The sequence below is a fragment of the Phyllostomus hastatus genome, unplaced genomic scaffold (assembly GCF_019186645.2).
Source record: "Phyllostomus hastatus isolate PE091 unplaced genomic scaffold, TTU_PhHast_1.1 phas_contig_16, whole genome shotgun sequence".
Lineage (NCBI taxonomy): Eukaryota > Metazoa > Chordata > Mammalia > Chiroptera > Phyllostomidae > Phyllostomus > Phyllostomus hastatus.
The window spans coordinates 20,379,336-20,401,094 of record NW_025333643.1 but is presented as its reverse complement, the minus strand read 5'-3'; the positions used below and the strand labels follow the sequence as shown (position 1 = coordinate 20,401,094).

Here is a 21,759-nt window from a genome sequence, read left to right as displayed (position 1 = left end):
AGATTAAAGAGAAATAGAGATTCTTAAAAGCAGCAAGAGAAAAGGAGAGAGTTACCTCTAAAGGAGTTCCCACAAGACTATCAGCTGATTTCTCAAAAGAAACCTTGCAGGTAAGAAGAGGCTGTAAAGAAGTATTCCAAGTCATGAAAGGTAAGGACCTACATCCAAGATTACTCTATATAGCAAAGCTATCACTTAGAATGGAAGGGCAGATAAAGTGCTTTCCAGATGAGGTCAAGTCAAATGAGTTCATCATCACCAAGGCCTTATTATGTGAAATGTTAAAGGGACTCATCTAAGAAATTGAAGAAGATAAAAAATATGAACAATAAAATGACAACAAACTCACAACTATCAACAACCAAGCCTGAAACAAAAAACAAACTAAGCAAACAACTAGAATGGGAACAGAACCACAGAAATGGGGACCACATGGAGGGTTATTAGTGGGGAGGTGGAGGAGGGAGAATGGGACAAAAGACACAGGGAATAAGAAGCATAAATAGTAGGCAGAAAATAGACAGGGGGAGGTTCAGAATAGTGTAAAATATAGAGAAGCTGAAGAACTTATATGTATGACCCATGGACATGAACTAAGGGTGCAGGGAGTGCTGGTGGGAGGGGAGGTGCAGGGCAGAGGTGAGTAAAGGGGAGAAAAAAATTGGACAGCAGTAATTGTTTAATCAATAAAATATATTAAAAACTGAATTTTAAAGATTATGCTATTATAGCTGTTCCAATTTTTTCCCTTTTCCCCCCCTGCACCCAGCATCCCGACTTGCTCAGGCAATCCCCACACCATTGTTCGTGTCCATGGGTTATGCATTTAAGTTCCTTGGCTACTCCATTTCCTATACTGTACTTTGCATCCCCATGGCTGTTCTGTAACTACCTATTTGTACTTCTTAATTGCCTCACCTCTTTCCCCACCACCCAACAACTCCCTCCCATCTGGCAACCATCAAAATGCTCTCTGTATGTTGATTCTGTCTCTGTTCTTCTTGCTTGCTTAGTTTGTTTTATAGGTTCATTTGTTCATAAGTATGTGTGGTTTTTTTTTTTTTGCTATTTTATTGTCATAGTTTTGATCTTTTTTTTTAACTAAGTCATTTAAACATTTCATAAATAACATTTTGGTGATGATGAACTCCTTTAGATTTTTCTTGTCTGGGAAGCTCTTTGTCTGCCATTTAATTCTAAATGATTGCTTTGCTGGGTAAAGAAATCTTCACTCTAGGTCCCTGCTTTTCATGACTTTGAATATTCCTTGCCAATCCCTTCTAGCCTGCAAAGTTTTTTTTTGAGAAATCAGTTGACAGTCTCATGAGAACTCCCTATAGGTAACTAACTTCTTTTCTCTTGCAGCTTTTAAGATTCTCTTTAACTTTTGGCATTTTAATTATCATGTGTCTTGGAGTGAGCCCTTTGCATCATCTTGTTTGGGACTCTCTGTTCTTCCTGGACTTGCATGTTTTCACCATGTTAGAAAAGTTTTCTTTTATTATATTTTCAAATAGGTTTCCAATTTCTTGCTCTTGCTCTTCTCCATCTGGCACCCCTGTGATATAATTTTGGAATGCTGAAAGTTGTCCCAGAAGCTCCTTACACTACCTTTCTGGTTTTGGATTCTTTTTTCTTATTGTTTTTCTGATTAATTGTTTTTTATGTTCCTTATGTTCCAAATCACTGGTTTGATTCTCAGCTTCATCTACCCTACTCTTGTTTCCCTGTAAATTGTTCTTTATTTCAATTATGTATCCTTTGTTTCTGACTGGATCTTTTTTTATGCTGCTGAGGTCCTCATTAAGTTCTTTGAGCATCCTTATAACCAGTGTTTTGAACTCTGGACCTGATAGATTGCTCATCTCCATTTCATTTAGCTATTTTTCTGGAGTTTTGATCTGTTCTTTCATTTGGGCCATGCTCCTTTATCACTCACCACAACAGACTTCCTATATTTGTTGCTATGTATTAGGTAGAGGTGCTATGACTCCCTGTCTTGATAATGTGGCCTAATGTAGTCGGTATCCTGTGAAGTCCAGTGGCATAGATTCCCCTATTATTCATACTGGGTACTCGAGATGTGGCCTTTCTGTGGGCTGGGTACATCCTCCTCTTGCAGTTGAGCCTTTATTGCTGTTGGCAGGTTAATGTGAGGGATTATCCAAGCTAGTGAGCTGCAAGAACTGGCTGTGACCACCTACCACTGAACTCCACCCTCCATGGAGGAACAGGTGTGCAGGGGCAGGATGGTGGTGCTCTGATGTGGTCCCTAGCTATTCACTAGGTGCTCAGTGCTGCAGGCCAAGGTTAGCTTCCACCTACGTTCTGCTTGTGGCCACCCTTCATGACCTATAAAGCAATCTGAGATGGCTTCTATTTGTGCTGGGCTTGTAGGTTTCCAGGTGAAGCCACCTCCCTTCCTGGGAGTTCCCAGGAAGCTGGGACTCCTTGCTTTTGAGATATCCCTCCTGAATTTGTGAAACTGGGCTGAAGCTGTGAAATTGGGCTGGCTGCTGCTAGTGCCAGGCGTGGGACCACTTACCAAGTTGTATGCAGTCTGGGGGCTCACTAAGGCTGACTGTTGCTTGTCTGAGAGGATTCAGGAAGTTTTATGAAGCATGAGCCAAGATCAGCCATTCATATGGAAAAGCCACTGTTAACAACTTAGGTAGGCCCATAAATTGGTTGCTACAGAGACTTAGGGGATGTCCAGGGCAGGGAAAACTGTGTTAGCTGGGTTGATAGGGTCTCAGAGATGGCACCCATCTGCCAGCTCTGTCGCTCTTTTGGGGTAGGGTTCAGAAAAGGGATTATGGCCTCTGCCCATCATTCTGTCTGGGAGAAAGCTGTCCTCCAGCACTCACCTTGATGTGAGACACTTCAGTTTTTCCTTGTATGCCACTGGTACCTTTCAAGCTCCTACCCCAGTGTTGGAGCTATGAGGGACTGAGTCTGAATAAGTCCGTGTGTGGGTTCTTTAAGAGGCACTGCTTGGGACTGTAGAAGTTTCTTCCACCTATTCAATCCCTGCTGGTTTTTGCAGCCAGAAATTATAGGAACTTATCTTCCTGGCACTGGAACCCTTGGCTGGGAGGCCTGGTGTGGGGCTGGGACTCCTTGCTTTTGAGATATCCCTCCTGAATTTGTATCCACCACACATGGATGTGAGACCCACCCACTCTGCATCTTCACTCCTCTTACTAGTCTGGGAGAATGTGATTTCTTTAATTGTAGTTCTTGGACTTTCATTCAATTTCTGATGTTTCTGAGTGATGTTTGTTCCATAATTTAGTTGTAATTTTGATGTGGTTGTGCAAGGAGGCAAGCTGTGTTTTCTTATGCTGCCACCTTGACCAGAAGTCCCCTTCTTTTCTCTTAATTATGTTTTCTGAAAAATTGAGGTACAATTGACATATAACATATTAATTTCAGTTGTATAATATAATGATTTGACATTGGTATAAATGTGAAATTGTCACCACAATAAGTTAGGTTAACATCTCTCACCTTACATAGTTACAAAATTTCCTTCTTTCTTTTAACAAATATTTATTGAATATTTACTCTGTGTACAACATCCTGGGTTATAAGAAAGTGTGACACTATATATGTCTTTAAGGAGTTAAAAAATTTAACATAGAGAATTTAAACAGTATATAGAAAGTAAATTGATGATATAGATGAATGTGACTTTTAAGTTCTGAGAAGAGAAATAGGACTTTGGACTCCAAAGTTTAGAAATCATCATCATCTTTGTTGTCACTGTCACTATCAATATCATCTACCCTTTACTGAGAATCCAAAAAAGCCAATTACTATGTCTAATTTAGTCTTCAATCTCATCCCATGAGGTAGGTATTGCTACTTCTTTTTACAGATGGAAAATTTTTCACTTCCAAGGCTAAGAAATTAAGTAACTTATCCAAGTTTACCCAGCTCCAATGAAGTATGGTAGAAGGATTAACTCTGGGTCCTAAATCACTATCATATACACTAAACTATCTCTCCAATCCACCAACAAAGTCAAATAAAATGTCTCTACATTCAAAATATATCCTCAATTCTTCCATTCTCACCCATCCACAGCTAGCACCCTGGTTGTGCCACCATCATGCAGTACCTGGGCTTGGGAAGCAGCCTCCTAACTAGAATCTCCACTTCCACATGTGACCTTTGCAATCTACTCTTCACACAGTAGCCAGAGTGAACCTTTAAAAAGACATTACCCTCTTCCTCAAATCTCTCCAGTGATTTCCCATTACACTTAACATAAGCTCCAATGTCATTTCTAAGGTCTCTTCAGCCTCGGCTGCCTCTTTGCCTTCAGCTTCTAACTCTCTCCCCCTTATTTCAGTACAGCCACATGAACTTCTTGCTGTTGTTTCAACATACCAAGAGTGCCTTCACCTCAGAGCCTTTGTCCCAGGCTGTGATGTTTGCCATCCAGATAGCCACATGACTAGTCTCACTTTAATCACATTTCTACACAAAGGAAACCTGCCCACAAGGTCTTTTTCTGTTGTGTGTGATGGTGAAATTTTTAAAAGATTGTATTTATTTATTTTTAGAGAGGGGAAGGAAGGGAAAGAAACATCAATGTGCAAGAAAAACATTGATTGGTTGCCTCTCACATGACCCCCAACTGGGGATCTGGCCTGCAACTCAGGCATGTCTCCTGACCAGGGATCAAACTGAAAACCTTTGTTTTGTAGTCCAGCACTCAATCCACTGAGCAACACCAGCCAGAGCTGATGGAATTTTGAAGCAACCCATGTGGTAATCATTAGGATAATGAATTAGTAAAATAAGGTAGATGCATATGATGGGATAATAAGAATCAAGAAGAATTAGAAAACTAGTTCTTCAAACAGCAACATGGAAAAAGCAACAAAAAATATGGTGCTTTGTGAGAAAAGTAGTAAATAGCACAATATCACTATGCAAATTAAAACTACATGACCAAATACTACATATTCTGTGAGGATATATACTTGCTGAAGGGCATATACCAAATATAGTGGAGGAGGAAGGAAATAGGGGAGTGCGTCAAAAAAGAAATGCCTTCTCTGAACACTGTATTAAAACATTTCCATTGCTATTCTCTATCTCCTTAACCTACAGAGTTTCAATTTCCATATGGATTGCCTAATATATTTATTTGTTAATTTGTTTATTGCTTTGCCTCCTTTTTAAGAATGTAAATTATAGTAGGGCAGGCTGTTTGTTTGGTTTACCAGAGGACCTTTTGTGTCTAGGTCACTGTTTAGCACATAGTGTAAGTGTTAAATAAATATACACAAATGGATGAATTTATGCCCCAACCATTCTAAGAAGGGAAAAATTGAGATCTCTTTTTTACAGATGAGAAAAACAAGGTTAAATCATTTGTATCAAATAAAGGATCTGGCAAGGTGAAGGGCCAAAGTTGTTTTTTTTCATTGATCCATTTTTTTTATTGTTCAAGTGTAGTTGTTTCCATTTTCCTCCTACTACTCCCCCTACTCCCCCCAACCCAGCCATCCCCACTTCCCACCCTTGGTTCTACCCCTCTTTGGTTTTGTCCATGTGACTTGTATACATGTTCCTGAAAACCCTTCCTTCTTTTTCCCCCATTACCCACTCTGACCTCACCTCTGGTTACTGTCAATTTTAATAAATGTTTATGATTTCAATCCCTGTGCTGTTTTCACTTATCATAGTAGTCTCCCTAAAATCATATGAAAACACCTCACATATTGAATAGAACAAATAGAAATATTCAATATATAGAAATAGCATTGAAGAATGGATTATTCCTCAAGAATTTGCTGTGTTGTTAAAACATTATGAAAGACATTTTTAAAAGGTAATACTTGCAAATATCAGTACACCAGGGATTCTTCTGCAAATGTTGTTGAGAAAGTTGTTACTCATCTAACAGGTGGGCAGATAACTTTTATAAGCTGACTGTCATTCAGTTACTGACATTTAAAAATTCTCAGTAGGCTCTGGCTAGTGTGGCTGAGTGGATTGAGTGCTAGTCTGGGAACCAAAGGGTTGCAGTTTTGATTACCAGTCATGGCACATGCCTAGGTTGTGTGCCAGATGCCCAGTTGGGGGCGTGTGAGAGGCAACCATACATTGATGTTTCTCTTCCTCTCTTTCTCCTTCCCTTCCCCTCTCTCTAAAAATAAATTCTTTAAAAAAAATCCTTGATATTTTAATCTTTTTCAATATAGATCACAGTTGAGAGAAGGTTGATAACAACCCCTGATTAAGTATCTGATGAGCATTCTTGGAAGTAATCATTTTGTTACCAAAAAATATACTGTGATTGATTGAAAAATGTTTTGTGCAGGGGAGGCCCCTAAATTTTGAAAAAGGAAGGAAACTTGAGCCACATTTGCCATTAAGCATAGATATTTAAATTAAAAGAATTCTCACCCAAGGACAAGTTTATTAATTTTAGAGAGTATGAGAGAGAGGGAGAGAAAGAGATAGAGATAAAGATAGAGAGAGAGAGAGAGAGAAACATGGATGTGAGAAACATCAATAGACACTTCCCATACTGTGTTCTGACTAGAGACTTGATGCATGCTCACCAGCCCGCAGTGATCACAGAATGCTGCAGATGGCTCGTCGAAACACGAGAAAAACATACACAGAGACAACCAGGTCCTGTAGGGAAGTAGGGATGGAATGGTCACTCTCTCTAGTGGGTAGTGCCCCATTTCTATTCCCAAGCAGATTTTTATTAAGAATACAGACTTAGTTTGTGGATTCACAGTCCGGCAGAGAAGATCAAAAGAAGTAGGTGACTTTCAAAGATGCTGACAGAACCCCTGCTGTGATTCTGGGCAAAGTTTGGAGTTTTAACATTTGAAAGGACTAACAGGGCTCAAAGGACTAGTTTTGGTTTCCTGTCTATGCCTTTAAATTCTAATCTAATCATCCTCCAGCAAACAGACCTCACAGGATCTTGCATATTCTATGTCCCAGGCCTGATTACCCCGGGGGTCTGCCATCTCTAGTCTAGGCTGCATTGCCCCTGTTATTTCCACAGGCCTGAGTCAAGAGAGGAGACAAAGGCAGCCAGGAGACTTGAATTTCTCACATCTAAGAACAAGGACTCAGGCTTTGACAAAGCCGAGGGGGCAGGGGTTGATGTCCATCACCCCTTCATTTCCACAGCCCCGAGTCTCTTCCCAGAGGCCTCCTTGTGATCATGCCTATCCTAGATAATTCCCTCCATGGGAAATCTTACCTGTCATTGGCTAACTGATCAAACATAGGAGGTTAGGCACAGAACAGGCGGCATTCATGCCAGGGAAATAAGTTTTGTCTCCTTAGTGGCTCCTGGTCTGGAGGTCTCTCAGCCTAAGTCACAGGGGGTTACAGCTTCCTGAGACCAGGCAGAGCAGTCCCTAACAGGGACTGAACCCACAACATTTTGTTGTATGGGATGATATTCCAACCAACTGAGCCACCTGGCCAGGGCAAGCACAGATATTTAAAAATTTCAAGGTGTTACAATTTTTAGAAGCATCATTCTTCAGCTTTTCTTTTATCATCATTTCTGTAATTTGTGAGTTTTCTTCCAATATGTTCTTCTAAATGAGCCCAAAGCCCTCCCTAATGACCACACAGGGTCATTATTACTTCTGCATCAAATGACACGTTGACCCAGGAGTAATAAGCCAACTTATTGGCTTATTATTGACAGCTACAACACAAAACTGCAGGAATTTCTTCAAACTCAAAATTCCAGACTTTTAATTTAATAATTGTAAATGACCTATTTCTACCCAGATGCTTATTTCTAATTTTCTGTGTAAATAATCACAATACATGGATGTGATATTTCTTCCTCCTTCATTATTGACAGGTCACTGTTGACATCGAAGATGAGAATGATGAAGCACCTGTTTGTATACCCTCTCTATATAAGGCAATCATTTTGGACAATGTTGTTGCTGGGACAAATGTCAACGGCTTCAAACTAAACTGCCATGACAGAGATTCACAAGATTTTGAAATGCACTTTGAGATAGTTTCTGGTGAATAATTTTATTATTTCTTTTAATCATGATCATGTGTTAAATTGACATTAGTTATACCCTCTTCAAAGTGATATAAGCTTAGCAATAACTATGTTTATGAAAATTAAGCTATTCCATATCTATGACATTAAGATTCCTCAAGGAACTGTCTTCACTTCCACATACCAGTCTAATTCCCCTTGTGGAGCTATCAGTAATTTCGGTGATACTTGACAATGAAGAGACTTTTGACCAGCAAGGGAGACAATGAGTTAAGTCTGCTGTCCTTGGTGCTGACTGAAAAAAGCTGCCACCTTTCATATGATAGTAATACAGGTTCTTAGCATAGATGTTTTCAACTGTATTATTGTTGGACTCACAAAGATCCATGTCAACTTTGCTCATTATCTTCTGACATATGAAAGAAAATTATTGGAGACCAAATTTGTTCTAAAAGATGTGTATACAGCAGTGTACAAGACAGATATAGATCTTACATTCATGAACTAATTGTTCATTAAATTAGTACTAACATCCGCAATTATTAAATTACAAAGTATTAAAAGTTATATTAAGGGAAATTACTGGGTATTATGAGACAGTATAACAAGGAGAAGTATAGCTAAGGTATGGATGTCAGACCTACTGTCATGTATCTGAAAGAATGGGAGCATGGACATCAGTAAATACCTTACTTAATTATAAGAATTAGTTAAATGTCTGCTTCTCTTGCTAGATGATAGTGGAGACTACATGCATGTTGTTTACAATAGTGTATCCAAGACCACTGAGACTGGACTTGAAACTTAATGGGGATTAAATAGATATTTGTGGCCCATTTGATATTGATCCAGACTAAGTTGATGGTAGAAATAAAATTTCTCTGAGTGGCAGATAAAGGAAGAGGAAGAAATTAAGGCAAAATAATTGGATAATAGTCTGATGTTTGCTGACCTTATATGGAGATCAAACTCATTGTCTTAACCTTTAAAACATTTTTTTCTAATTAACTGCATTTATTGTTTGACTTCAATTTATTATGGACTTTGTATAGATGTGGGAATTCAAAAAACAATAGCAATTTTATTTATTTGCATGCATTGTGTTTTTAAAAGCTATGTATGGCAGTTTGAGATCTTTTAACATATCTCAAAATAATTATAATTTTAAAATTATCCCTTTTAAAGGAAATGAGAACCATCATTTTGGATTTGACCCAACTCGAGGTTCAAATACTCCAAAATTAATTGTGAAGAGTCCTTTTAACTTTGAATCTGGAGCTGAATTGCAGCGGCGGTTCCATCTTGTGGTGCACATAACCGATGACAACCTGAAATACGGCAAAGCCACCAAACCCAGGACAGGCACTGCTATTATAGATATTTATGTGACCAGGGCCAATGTGCCACCTTGTCCAACCACCAGTCCTGAAGTAAAAAGTTATGGAATTTAATCTGGGTCTCTGTGTGGGAAATATTCTCTTGTAAATTTGAGTTTCATTTAGAAAGGCTAAAAGGTTGCTTAGGGTATCACCTTCACCTGTATGCTTACTTGCTCTCTATCCACCGACCCAGCAAGCCACATTTTATAGTGTGCATCTGTGACTATAAACTGTGAGTGTGAACTGTGGGTGAGAGAGAGTTTGTGATGATTGCAGGTGGAGCATAGTGGACCCTCAAGAAACTAATTATGTTTGAATGGTCTGAATGCCCTGCCCACCAGAAAGGCCCACTAGTCAATGAGATCTACCAGTTACAAGTCTCACAAACAGATACTTTTAAACATTGTATAGGATGTTTAAACATTGTAACAGGAGTGTGGCCATGTTATTTGTAGTAATGGGCACCTACCTATGGCAGGCACTATACTACATGGCTTATGTTCATCATTTCATCTAATGTTGACCCAATCCTGTGAAGTTTAGCAGACCCTTTAGTGTTTTGTTATTTCAAAAATAGATAAGCAAAGCCTCTACAGAACTCTACAATGGCCTCTGAGTTACCCAAGGATAAAGTATGTTCAGCACACTGTGTGGTTAGTATATTTTATAGTTTTCTATACTTTGAAAGAGAGTCTTTTTTTTATAATATGGATGGTAAATCTTTCCACCAGACTATTTGATTTTCAAGAACACACTGTTCTCTCAAGCTTTACAAAAGGATTTATCCTGTGTAGAGTAGATAAAGCCTAAAAAACCTCAGATATCATCTAGTTCAACCCCTTGATTTTATAGATAAGAAAACTGAAGTCAAGAGGAGAAATGTTTTTGTCCAATTTCACAGAGCAATCACTGCACACAATTCAAGTCTTCAGATCCTTAAATTGGTGCCTTCTCTAGGCCTGGGTGTTCCTCAGTACTGTCTGCGGTATATACAAAAATTTGTATATCTGAAGATATACCCCACTGTCTGTATAGGACCATGGTTCTATGCTGATGCTGCTATTTGTAAACAGATATTCTCTGAAAATATAGGCTAAAGCTCTGTTTGCTTTGAAATAATATTTTCCAGCAAAGAAAAGGCCTGACCATTTTGTACACAGCTATCAACACATATATATCCAGTGACTGGCACGTTCCTTTCATCTTCACTCTGATGGCAGTTTTTTTTGCCGGGTTGTTTTCCTGGGTATGTTTCCTGCTTTGGGGATACGGAAACACTATGAAATGCTGTCAGAAAATGGCCAAGGAAATCTCCAAGCCCAAACCCAAACCCAAGTATGTGATTTTTTTCTTTTAAGCATCTGATGTTTATGAAGAGTTGAAATCAGTTGAGGTTTGATGATTTTACCCTGAGGGTTTCTGCCTAAGTGCCTTTAGGGGCACAAAGGAAAGTACTTGGGATGGTCCCTTTCACCATGGCTCCAAATCTGCTCTATCTTTAAAAAAACAGAAACAACATATCCTTGGCTTCTACCTTAGAACATCTGAAACAGGTTTTCTGTGAGAATAGATTTTAAATCAATTTGTGAGCAGACAAGCCAAACAATGCCCCATATTATTTTGCGCCACGCAGTTCATGGGCAGCTGTTTGACAACCACCAGGGACTAGCCAAGAGATAGGTGATAAATCCAGGCCTCCTATTCACATTGTTTTGAACTTACGTGAAGCTGGACAGAGGTCAAAGAAATGGAAAAAAAATGCAGATGCTTTCATTGCAATCCAAAAATACTTCAGGGAGCATAAAATCATGGCTTCAAAAATGTAGTTGATTATGAATTTTTATTAACTAAGAAGAGATAATTTATAATTCAGTATTGGGAGGTGTCAATGGTTAATGGGATCAGTTTATTTACCATAACAGCATTTTTTTTAAAATGGAGATGAAAGAGATGTGATAATAGTCATGAGCTGCAACAATTTAATTTTTTTTGCTATGTGGTGGCATAAAGAAACTGATACTTTATCAAATTTTCTTTTCATATAGGGGAATAAATTATATTGCAGGTAAGATGATTATTATGAATTGTGTGATTTCAAAAAGCCACTCATCAGACACCTATCATTTGCTTGTTTACTTATTTATTTATTTATTTATTGAACAGGAGGTACAAATCAAACAGAAAAGATTGTCATGGAGAACAGAAATAAAAAATTAGAGGTATTAACAGTAAGTACATTTTTATGATCCCTTTATAGTAGAAGAAAGAGGATTACTTTTCCTCTATAATTATTGTTAAACAAAAAGTCCTTCCACATAGACATATGGTAAATTTACCCAGGCATCATAGAAAGGAAATAAAATTACTTCAATTTATCTGCTTCTGTTGAATTTCTGTGTATTAAGAAAACTTGAATTTCAGATCCAGTCTTAGAATCTGGCTTTGGTCAAAATTTGCTGCAAATATTGTATGTGTATTCAACAAAAATAACACTAGACAAATGAAAATACAGGATTATTTACTATTACTAAAAATAAGATCTGGGTTTAAAAATAGATTATATATGTGATAAAAATTAGTAAGTCCTCCAATCCTGGAGTTTCTTAGCAGATGGTAGAATCTGCACCCTGAGGAATAGAAATCTTGAATTGGCTGATGCTCATTCATTAAAGTATCTATAACAACCATACGGAACCTGTATGGTTAAACAACCATACAGGAATTATAAATGTGGAGCAGAACAAGAAAAGGCATTTTTAGTTTCCATCTCCATTTTTTACTTTCTACATGCTGCTCCATTAACAATGGATATTTCCATCTGAGTCCTGACTGATCATGACATTGTTTCATGAGCTAGTTCTTATTCAATGCTCTCTTCTACTGCCTCTTTCTTTCTGAAACTGATACCAGCCAATCACCTGTATTGTGCACAAACTATGTGGCTTAAACAACAGACATTTATTTTCTTCAAGTTTTAGAGGTTAAAAGTCTCAGAGAAAGGTGCTGGCAGGCTTGGTGTCTCCTGAGGTCTTTCTCCTTGGCTTGCACATGGCTGCCTTCTCTTTGTATTTTCACATGGCCATTTCTCATCTGTTTTGTCTGTGTCCTAATCTCTTGTTTTTATAGTGACACCCATCATATTAGATTAAGGCCCACCCATATGACCTCATTTTACCTTAATCACCTATTTGTAGGACCTATTTTTAAATACAGTCACATTCTGAGGTACTGGGAGTTAGACCTTCAACATATGAAATTTGAGGGAACACAGTTCAGCCCACAACACTTCCCATCCAAGAAAAGAGGCTTCACATCAATAAAAAGATCTTAATTAAGAGAGGGCATGGTGGGTAGGGGCTGATGTAGGGGCTGGGGCTTGGAGGAGACAAAAACAGCAGGAAATTTTTGAACCCAGGTTGCTAGCCCTCTGCACAAGAAAAATGAGGTAATTTGTAAGTCACCTGCTCCAAGTACTCAACACATGTCAAAAGTAATTTTATCTGGCTGACTTTATTGTTAATATTTTGTTTTTGTTTTTTAAAGGAAACTGTTGTGTATGAGACCATATTTGATGGAGAAGCTATTGATCCAGGTATGGTGTGGAATATCTTTCAAGTTAAGCCCATTTTGACTATTTGGATGCCAGTGTTGGGCCTGAGGCTACTCAGCAAAAGTCTCAGGGCAGCAAGACCAGCTGCCATCTGCCTGGGTCCTTCAGATTTTTGCAGTGGGGTGGAGTCTTAGGGAGTTATCAGGGTAGAGCTAATGTAGTTCATCAAGCTAATGCAGATTAAGATTTTGTGTGTGTGGAGGGAAGAAAGATGGTGCCTATCAGCCTCACAGTGGATGGCTCAACACAGTGACAATGGCAGCTACCCCTTCAACCCTAGCCCCAAGCCATACAACTCAGTCATTTTCCCTTGCACATCTCTGGTATCCCACTTTCACTGCAGGGCTGCAGTTTCTCTGTTGGAGCCCAATGTGAGTGCCTGTGAATAAGAATTTGTGTGGTAGCTCTTTAAGAGGATGCCTGGGTTTCCAGCTGCCTTCTGTCTCCCCTGGATGGACAGAATTCCTGCTTATTTTCACAGCCTGATGTTATGTGGGTTCCTCTTCCTGGCACTAGCATTGAAGATTGAGTAGCTCATTGTGGAACTGAGACTCCTCATTTCTCAGTGGGATCTTGGCAGCTGAGATATCCTCTGATTAACTGCCACACCTGGGTCGGGAGCTAGTTTTAGGGCTCTGACTCTCCTACCAGTCTTGATGTGTTATCTTTATATCCTTAGTTATAGGACTTCTGTTTGGCTAGTCCTCAAATGGTTATCCAGGTTGATTGTTCTATAATTTAATTGTAATTTTGATGTAGTCAGAGGAGGAGGTGGTGGGTGCAGCTGCTGTGTACTCTACCACCTTGTCTCGAACCTCCCATTTGCTCTTCACATAATCTCAGGCCTCTTCATGTTGTTTCTCAAGTAGGTGGAGTTCCAAGGGATAGGAAGGTGAAGTTGTCTGTTTCCTGAGACCTGAGCCTGGAAGCTGGCACAGTGTCCCACCCACTACATTCTATTGATTAATCCAATAATTTTACCCATATTTAAAAAGAGAAACATATATTCCACCTCACAAGGAGTGAGGATCAAATAATTTGTGACCACCTTTAATCACCACAACATACATAGGCCAGATGGGTAATGGATTTGCAATTCTTGGTCTAAAGATTTATTTCTTAACTTTGGAATCGTGAGGTAGATCATACTTCAATTTTATAAAACATTCCAGAAGCTTTTCTTTTTTCCATGGATTTTTTGTCTCTAAAGAAGAAGTAAGAACTGGAAGTCACTAGAGGTACTGGGATAGCTCTGGATGTTCATTAGAAGATTTGGGTTTGAGCGCTGACATAAAGTGAACCTGAACAAAGTACTTAATTTCTCTGATGCTTCATTTTTCTAGCTGAAAACCAGCATAATACTGTGGGTTATGCCTGTTACATGGGATGATTGTGATGTTTAAATATAAATAAGTTTAGATCAATCAGTGCATTTGGCTTTGTTTGAAACTGGCATTTGATGTGTGACTCCTTAGCAATTAGTCTTCATATTGAGTGATGGTATAGATTTATTGGTAGAGGGAGGTATTTTTCATGGAAGTGCATTGTCTGCCCTAACACAGTAGCCCTGGCAGAAGAAGCATATTTTTAATCAATGGAGTTTTTTGAGACCTCACTTAGCACATTGAAGTGTTACATGACACTTACAGAAAAGAAATATCTAAAAATAAAAATGTTTTGCTATATGTGTTCAGACATGCCATCATTTATCTAATGTTCAGTGGAACCCAGAATGTGATGCATAAAGCATTGTTTTATTCATAAAATGTATTCAAAGTAAGAGAAGACATGGGCTCCTCCACTAGATGGTTAGTAGCTGGACATCTTGGGTTCAAATCTAGGTCTCATTGGCAAGTTACTTAACATCTCTGTGCCCCAGTTTCCTCATCTCTAAAATGTGGCTCATAATATATATGCATGCCACAAGGATGTTGAATGGATTAAATAAATTAATATATGAAAATAGAGTCTGGCATATAGTAGATACTATAGAAGTAAGCTATTATTATATATTACTGTTATTATTATTTTTATTTATTAATTATATCCCAGACACCTAAAAAAGAATAATTTGTTGAATTTCTACTATGTCATGCCCTACTTACCATTTATTTTGCCTCTTTCATATTACTATATTTCACTATTATTTCTATAAAAGGTTGGTGGGTTAAACCTCAGACACTGTGTAAGGCACATCACTTGAGGGGCAATTAAAAAATCGTTTGCCATGTTATTTTATTCAAAGTTTGATTTTAAAATAATTACAGAATCACAATAGTACAGAGAGGTACATTGTACCCATCACCTAGCTTCCCCTAAAGGCAACATTTTCCGTAACTACAGCACCAAAACCAGGAAACTGACATTGGTCAATGAACTAGACTATAGACTGTACTCAGATATGACCAGTTTTGGCATGCACTTTTTTTTTAATGTGTCTGTGTGAATAGTTCTATGACATTTAACCACTTAAATAAATTCATATGACCACTACTGCAGTTGAGATGAAAAACCATTCTTTCAGCACAGAAAAGCTCCCTAGTACTAAAGGGGCAATTTTTAATGCATATGAAATCATATACTGCTTCAAGTTTTGCTTATAGTTTTTCCTTTGATAGCAGAGCAAGGCTTGAAGAGACCAGAAACTTGTTGCTATGCTGGATATATAGCAAATGCTCATAAACACTTTGTGGGATGAACAAATGCTTTGTGAGTCATTGTAATTCATTTTTTTCTGTGTTTGTGTCCCTTCACAGTCTCTGGGAATATGTATGAGTATAACAGCAGAACAGGTGCAAGAAAGTGGAAGAAGACCCCTCCCCTGGCACCAGGAGTTGTCCTTGGTAAACACGTGCTCCCTCCCAGAGTCCCACCTTTCTGAGGAGTCTACATCCTTACAAATTCTCATGCAGGAATAGCATTTTCTGGTATTTTTGAATGATTGCGTTTGTGTGTGTCTATGTTACTCTTGTGGCAATTTTTTTCTTGGCTACCTAAATGAAATTGTATATGTGAGGGCTAGCTGCTTTGTTTATAGCTTTCTGTAATCTTCCAGTTCAGGGTGTGTGGGTGAGGGCAGCAGGACTGAAATTCAGTCTCTAAATATGCTTTGCTAAAAACTGGAGACTAAATTGATATATGTTCACCGTCTGACTTTGTGCAGTGGAAGATGTGTTTGTTATGACTGGAGACTTTGTTTTGCTCACTCCTAGAGCCCCAGCACATGCTTGGAACAGAGTGGGGACTTCATACATATTTGATGAATAAATGAATTTTAATATATAAATTTAGATCTCTCACCTTTAATTAAAATTACTTATTACTCCTATGATCCACAGAACAGAAATGTGGATTATCTTTAGAGAAGAATGTTTTTTGTTTCTAGTAGTCATAAAAAATGAAGAATGTTTTGTCAGCATTTTCAAAAAGTAAAACTGATCTTGTTTTTAATTTGCTTTTTGTAGTACTATGGAGAACAAACCCTGAAAACTTTAATTATTATTACTGATGACTTGCCAAAGAAATGTAGGCTTCCAATCTTTTGAGAGCTATGTACTGAGACATATAAATTTTAAATATACATGAGCTCTCTGATAGTCTCCCTCTTTGGTTATCAGAAGACATATGATATCAGGATACCAGAGTGTTGTTGATAGTAGAGGCTAAGCCCACATTTAACCCAAAAATGAATTCAACTTGGGGTAATTTTTAAAAATATTTACTTATTTATTTTTAGAGAGAGAGGAAAGGAGAGAGAAAGAGAGGGAGACAAACACTGATGTGAAAGAGAATATCCATCAGTTGCCTCTCATACACACCCTAACCAGGGACTGAACCTACAACATAAGCATGTGCGCAGGATTCAAGCATATGGTGGTTTGTGGGACAACACCCAACCAACTGAGCCACACAGGTCAGGGAGAGAGAATTTTTTAAATGAATGTTATTCAATATAAAACATACCATAAGCAATGAGTTTAAGTCAGAAGATAATGGGAAGTTGGATGATCAGAAATGCCTTGATACTGGTCCCCTTTTGCATGTGTGCATGTAGATGATTCCTTTTCAGTCCAGGGACACCTCACCTTCAAAGAAGAGAGAGCACTTGATGATAAACAGGCTATTTTTTTCATTTATTTCTAGCTCAGAAGGTCAATCCTCAGGGGGCATTATGGTGTAGGGGACTCAGTGGATTTGAAATCTGGAGCTTGGACAAGTGGTGCAGACTTTTGAAGTTCAATTTTCTTCTTCTAGACTATTGTATACAATGTATACAATCATCCTGCCTAATTTCTATCTCATAATTTTGTTATGAGAAACCACATAATAGAATTGAGAATCTACATTTGATAGTGCTTTTTAAACTATAAGTGTTATCTAAGTATAAAGCAAGATTAGTTTCATTAAGTCAGAATTGGCCTGTGAGAGAGCAGTGGCTTGGAATACAGAGGGGGTCACTTCATGGTTTTAAGCCAGTCTATGATGGAATTGTTTGGTAATTAGCTTCACAATGTTTATGAAAGGAGTATACTGCCTTGTTCCAGACAGCATGATAATTTTTCACCAGGGAAGAGACTAGAGACTGCAAAAGGGCTCCCGCATCTCTGGAAAGACCCTCGCTGGACCAATTACAATTAGACAGATGTAGATATGTAAATCTCCATCTGCCACCACCTGAGCTTTGAAGGAAAAAACCCCAAAGCATTTATAAATTTCCCTCTCAAAGTATGAACTGAATCAACTAGTATTGCATGTGCCTGTGCCAAAATCAAGACAACTTCGTAAGTTGTGTTAGCATTCCTTTGATTAGTTGTTTTGGCTCTCAGTTTCAGATATGACCAAGAGAGAATGCACACACTGGAGCTGACCCAGGGGTTTGGGAGAAGGCTAAAGAGGGCTTCTATTTGGGGCAGGACCCTGGAATTTGATCTCCTGTTTGGTTCATAATCAGTTTGCATTCAAACTCTAAGTGCTCTTTTCTGTTTTACCACCAGGCTCCAATTTAACAATAATGATTGTATTCATTTCCTCAGGCTGCCATAACAAAAGACCACAGATTTGGTGGCTTAAACAACAGCAATTTGTTTTCTCACAGTTCTGGTAGAATTCTAAAGTGAAATTTTGGCGGGACCACACTTCCTCAGAGCCTCTAGGGGATATTTTGTTAATGGCCTCTGGTGGCTCCCCTGGCCTTCGTGGGTTTGTGGCTGCCTCCCTCTAATCTCTGTCTTTCACATCACTTTTACCTTGATGGATCTATCACATTTCCCTCTACCTAACTCCTATAAGGACATTTGTTAGTGGCTTTAAGGCCTCTTGGGTAATCCAAGATGATCTCCTTGTTTTAAGTGCCTTAATTTAAACACAGCTGCAAAGATATTTTTTTCCCAATAAGATCATGTTTACAGGTTCTAGAGATTAAGACACGAACATGCCTTTTTGGGGGGTGACCATTCTACATATTGTAATGATTTTTAAGTCTTTAATATGTGGTATAAATTAATATCATGTTTCTGGAGAATAATATGACCATTTTAATTTGCTTAAAAATATTTACTTAGTGCCTACTATGTGCTAGGAATATTTTAAGGCATTTAATCAATAAATATGCAAGTGCCTTGACCTGGTAATTTCATTGCTTGAAATTTCCCTGTAGATAGGTTTACAAAAAAATTTATGAGATTTTTTTTAGATGGCTGTTCATGGTAGTATTGTTTATAAGAGAAAAACAACTGTAATAAAATTAAAGTGCCCATTTAATAAGGGGGTCAGTTGCAAAATTACATCATGTCCATATTACATTACAATATTTAAAAAATTAGGCATATATTAATATGAAAGATATATTAAATGACCAAGGATGGTAAACTACAGAATTTTTATTAATATAAATAATAAAAAAGCATCTGTGTAGATCTATATTTTGGTATATGCATAAACTTGGGGAGCAGGAGAAGTCACAGGGAACTGTTAATAATGATTACCTTTTATGGAAAGTCTGAGAAAGGAATGTAGAGAATGTAGGGAGATTTTTACTTTCCCTTTCACTGTTTATGAACCATGGAATTTTCTAACCTTGTACATATGTTATTTTATTTTTTAATAATGTAAGTAGGTATTATCTGGTGGAGAGAATTTAGGGCACTTACTTCTTTCAAAATACTTTGTTCTGGAATTTCACAAGAGGTCTGAGGCTTTTCTTTCAAATCAATTTGAACTAAGTTCAGATCTGTCTACTTCTTAGGGTATTTTCTTCCTTGATTTGTATAACTATTGTTACTTTTCAATCTGTCTCTTTTTTTTCCTTTTGAAATTGATTGTTCTCATGTTAGGTCTCTAGGATTTAGTAGCTAAATCTCTTATCTTTTCCTCTTATGATTTCTAACCCATTGAATTTTTGCACTGCTGTTAGAGATTTCTTCCATGTGATATTATGGGTCAATAACTTGCATCTCACCAGGGACCACCCTCAAGTCCATCTCATCTACTGATTTTTCAAATTTTAAGATCCTATTTTTAGTTCTAGGAAGGTGTGTGAGTGTGTGTGTTTGAGTGTGTAAGAATGAGCACAAATGTGTGGGAATGTGTGTGAGTGTGTATGTGCAGAATGTGTGTACACATACACATTATACATGAATGTAAGTCATCATATAATATATTTTTGTTGAAGTTGTCCATTGCAGTAAAGGTCCATCTGAATATTTTATATTTTCTTCTTCAGGGTTCATGGCTCCATTAGGCTCTTGGACCCCTTGGCCTTCATGTCATTTTTTTTTCTATCAGTTTTGGGTTGGGGTCAAATCACTATGTATCTTTCTGAGACCACAAAGGAGGCACAGTTGTTTCTCTCTATGTGGGCTGATGAGACAGCAGAAGAGGCCATTGGTTCTCTCATGATGATAAGGCTTTGCTTGTCCTCTTAGTTGCAGGGACAGAGGAGACTTACCCAACCCTCTCAGTGCTTCTGCACGTCTTTGCGGGCCAGGGAGACATGACATCTCCTTATTGGCTAATATCCTGTCTCTCTGGCAGTGGAGAGGGGTCCAGGGAACTTGATCTGCAGGAGTGAGATCCTAGATCTGTGCAATAGGGATCTCCTGTGCTAGTACTATACTTCTCGTTCAGAGAGGAGGAAATCTTGGCTGACTTACAATCACTTTCTCTTTGCCTGATCTATATACCACCTGGGTGCCCAAACCAACCTAAAGTTACATGAATATAGTTTAGATGAGCAGAATGGCCCTGCCAATGTAGCCTAGTTCAGCCAACCTTCAGCTGACCCTCAAACATGTGAGCTCCAACAACAAATGCTTATTGTTCAAAGCCCCTGGTTTGCCATGCAGCAACAGCTACCTGATACCAGAAAGAAGGTGGGATTCTATCCTCATATATGTCTCTATATTTAAAAACCCATGCACAAAATTTTTATTTAAAAAATTGAGACCCAAGAAAATATTGAAAAGGTGGAAAAGAGAGAGCTGATATAAAGTTTACTGAGATAAATTTGTGGAACCTCAAATTTAGAAGAAATATTGGACCATATTTTCCTTGAAAACAAAAGTTGTGAGCTACCCAACATTTCCTTCCATAGTACCTGGCCTAAGAGAGGGGCCAAAAATATTTAGTAAATAAATTAGTTTAAAAATATTCCTAGTCAAATCCTTACACATAGACCAATTGTAAAGAATTTCCCCCTACAATGTTTCCAGTGTTGATCCTGGGTCTGCTTAAATATAGCATGCTGGGGAGCTCACTACTTACCAGGCAGCTCTCTTCACTGTGGAACAACAGTAATTACAGGATTATTTTATTAAAGCAAAATGGAAATCTAGTTGATAGGGTCAAATCTTAGCTAAATAATTCAAAAACAGTTATTTCTCATTAACAGTGAGGGAAGGCTGATGAAGAAGCTGCTGTGGACCAGAACAGCTGCACAATCGCTACCCTTCAGTATTGTTACCTTATATTGTATTTCATTCAGCTCTAATTTATACTCCTTCATCTATAATAAATGGTTTGATTCTGCTGAAAAAGCAAAATAATCCCTTTTGAATAAAAATTACCCAGGAACATAATTAACAGCATCTCATTTTATTAGCTCATCATCTAAAGTCTCTGAGGAGTGTTTAAGTAGAAAAAATCGGCAGTTTTATTGTATTCTTGATGTCTTGTGAACATCACTTACTAGTATGGCTGTAGAGCCAGTCTAGATACTTCACTGGATTGAAAACAGATTTAATTTGTGTCTGTTGTTGTGAACAATAGTATTAGATTTAAACAGTTCCTTATTTAACATTACAAAGTATCTTAACAGACAGCAACTTACCTGATTGTAGGTAAGGCTCCAGGACAAAGACTACCTGTTGAGTTCTTTATCTCTCTCACCCTTTAATTCAGCAGTTGCCAACTTTTTGGCACCAGGGACCTGTTTCATGGAAGACAGTTTTTCCATGGACAGGGGGGATGGTTTTGGGATGATTCAAGTGCATTACATTCAGGCTCACCTTCTGCTGTGCAGCCCAGTCCTTAACAGGCCCAGGCCATTATTGGTGCATGGCCTGGAGGTTGGGTACCCCTGCTTTAATTTTAAGAGGTCAATATCGAAGTCTGTCTTTAATTTATATAAAATGATTAGCAAAATATATAAAGCATAAATGTTTGAGAAAAGTTATCAATTACATTTATTATTATATGCAACTACTATTACTACTGCTGTTAGTAGCACTATTACTAGTCAGTAGTAGTAT

The 21,759-nt window shown here is 38.0% G+C and overlaps 1 protein-coding gene across 1 annotated transcript in view; it reads left to right on the top strand.

Moving 5' to 3' along the window:
* Positions 1 to 15,903, top strand: part of LOC123814289 (cadherin-related family member 3-like) — a 97,768-nt gene extending 81,865 nt beyond the window's left edge. The window contains exons 13-19 of the mRNA XM_045832010.1: positions 7,868 to 8,039; positions 9,209 to 9,453; positions 10,532 to 10,737; positions 11,448 to 11,467; positions 11,566 to 11,630; positions 12,946 to 12,994; positions 15,769 to 15,903. Of these exons, the coding sequence (XP_045687966.1) occupies positions 7,868 to 8,039; positions 9,209 to 9,453; positions 10,532 to 10,737; positions 11,448 to 11,467; positions 11,566 to 11,630; positions 12,946 to 12,994; positions 15,769 to 15,893 (882 nt within the window). The 3' untranslated portion in view covers positions 15,894 to 15,903. The remainder of the gene's footprint in view (positions 1 to 7,867; positions 8,040 to 9,208; positions 9,454 to 10,531; positions 10,738 to 11,447; positions 11,468 to 11,565; positions 11,631 to 12,945; positions 12,995 to 15,768) is intronic.
* The last annotated feature ends 5,856 nt before the right edge of the window (positions 15,904 to 21,759 follow it).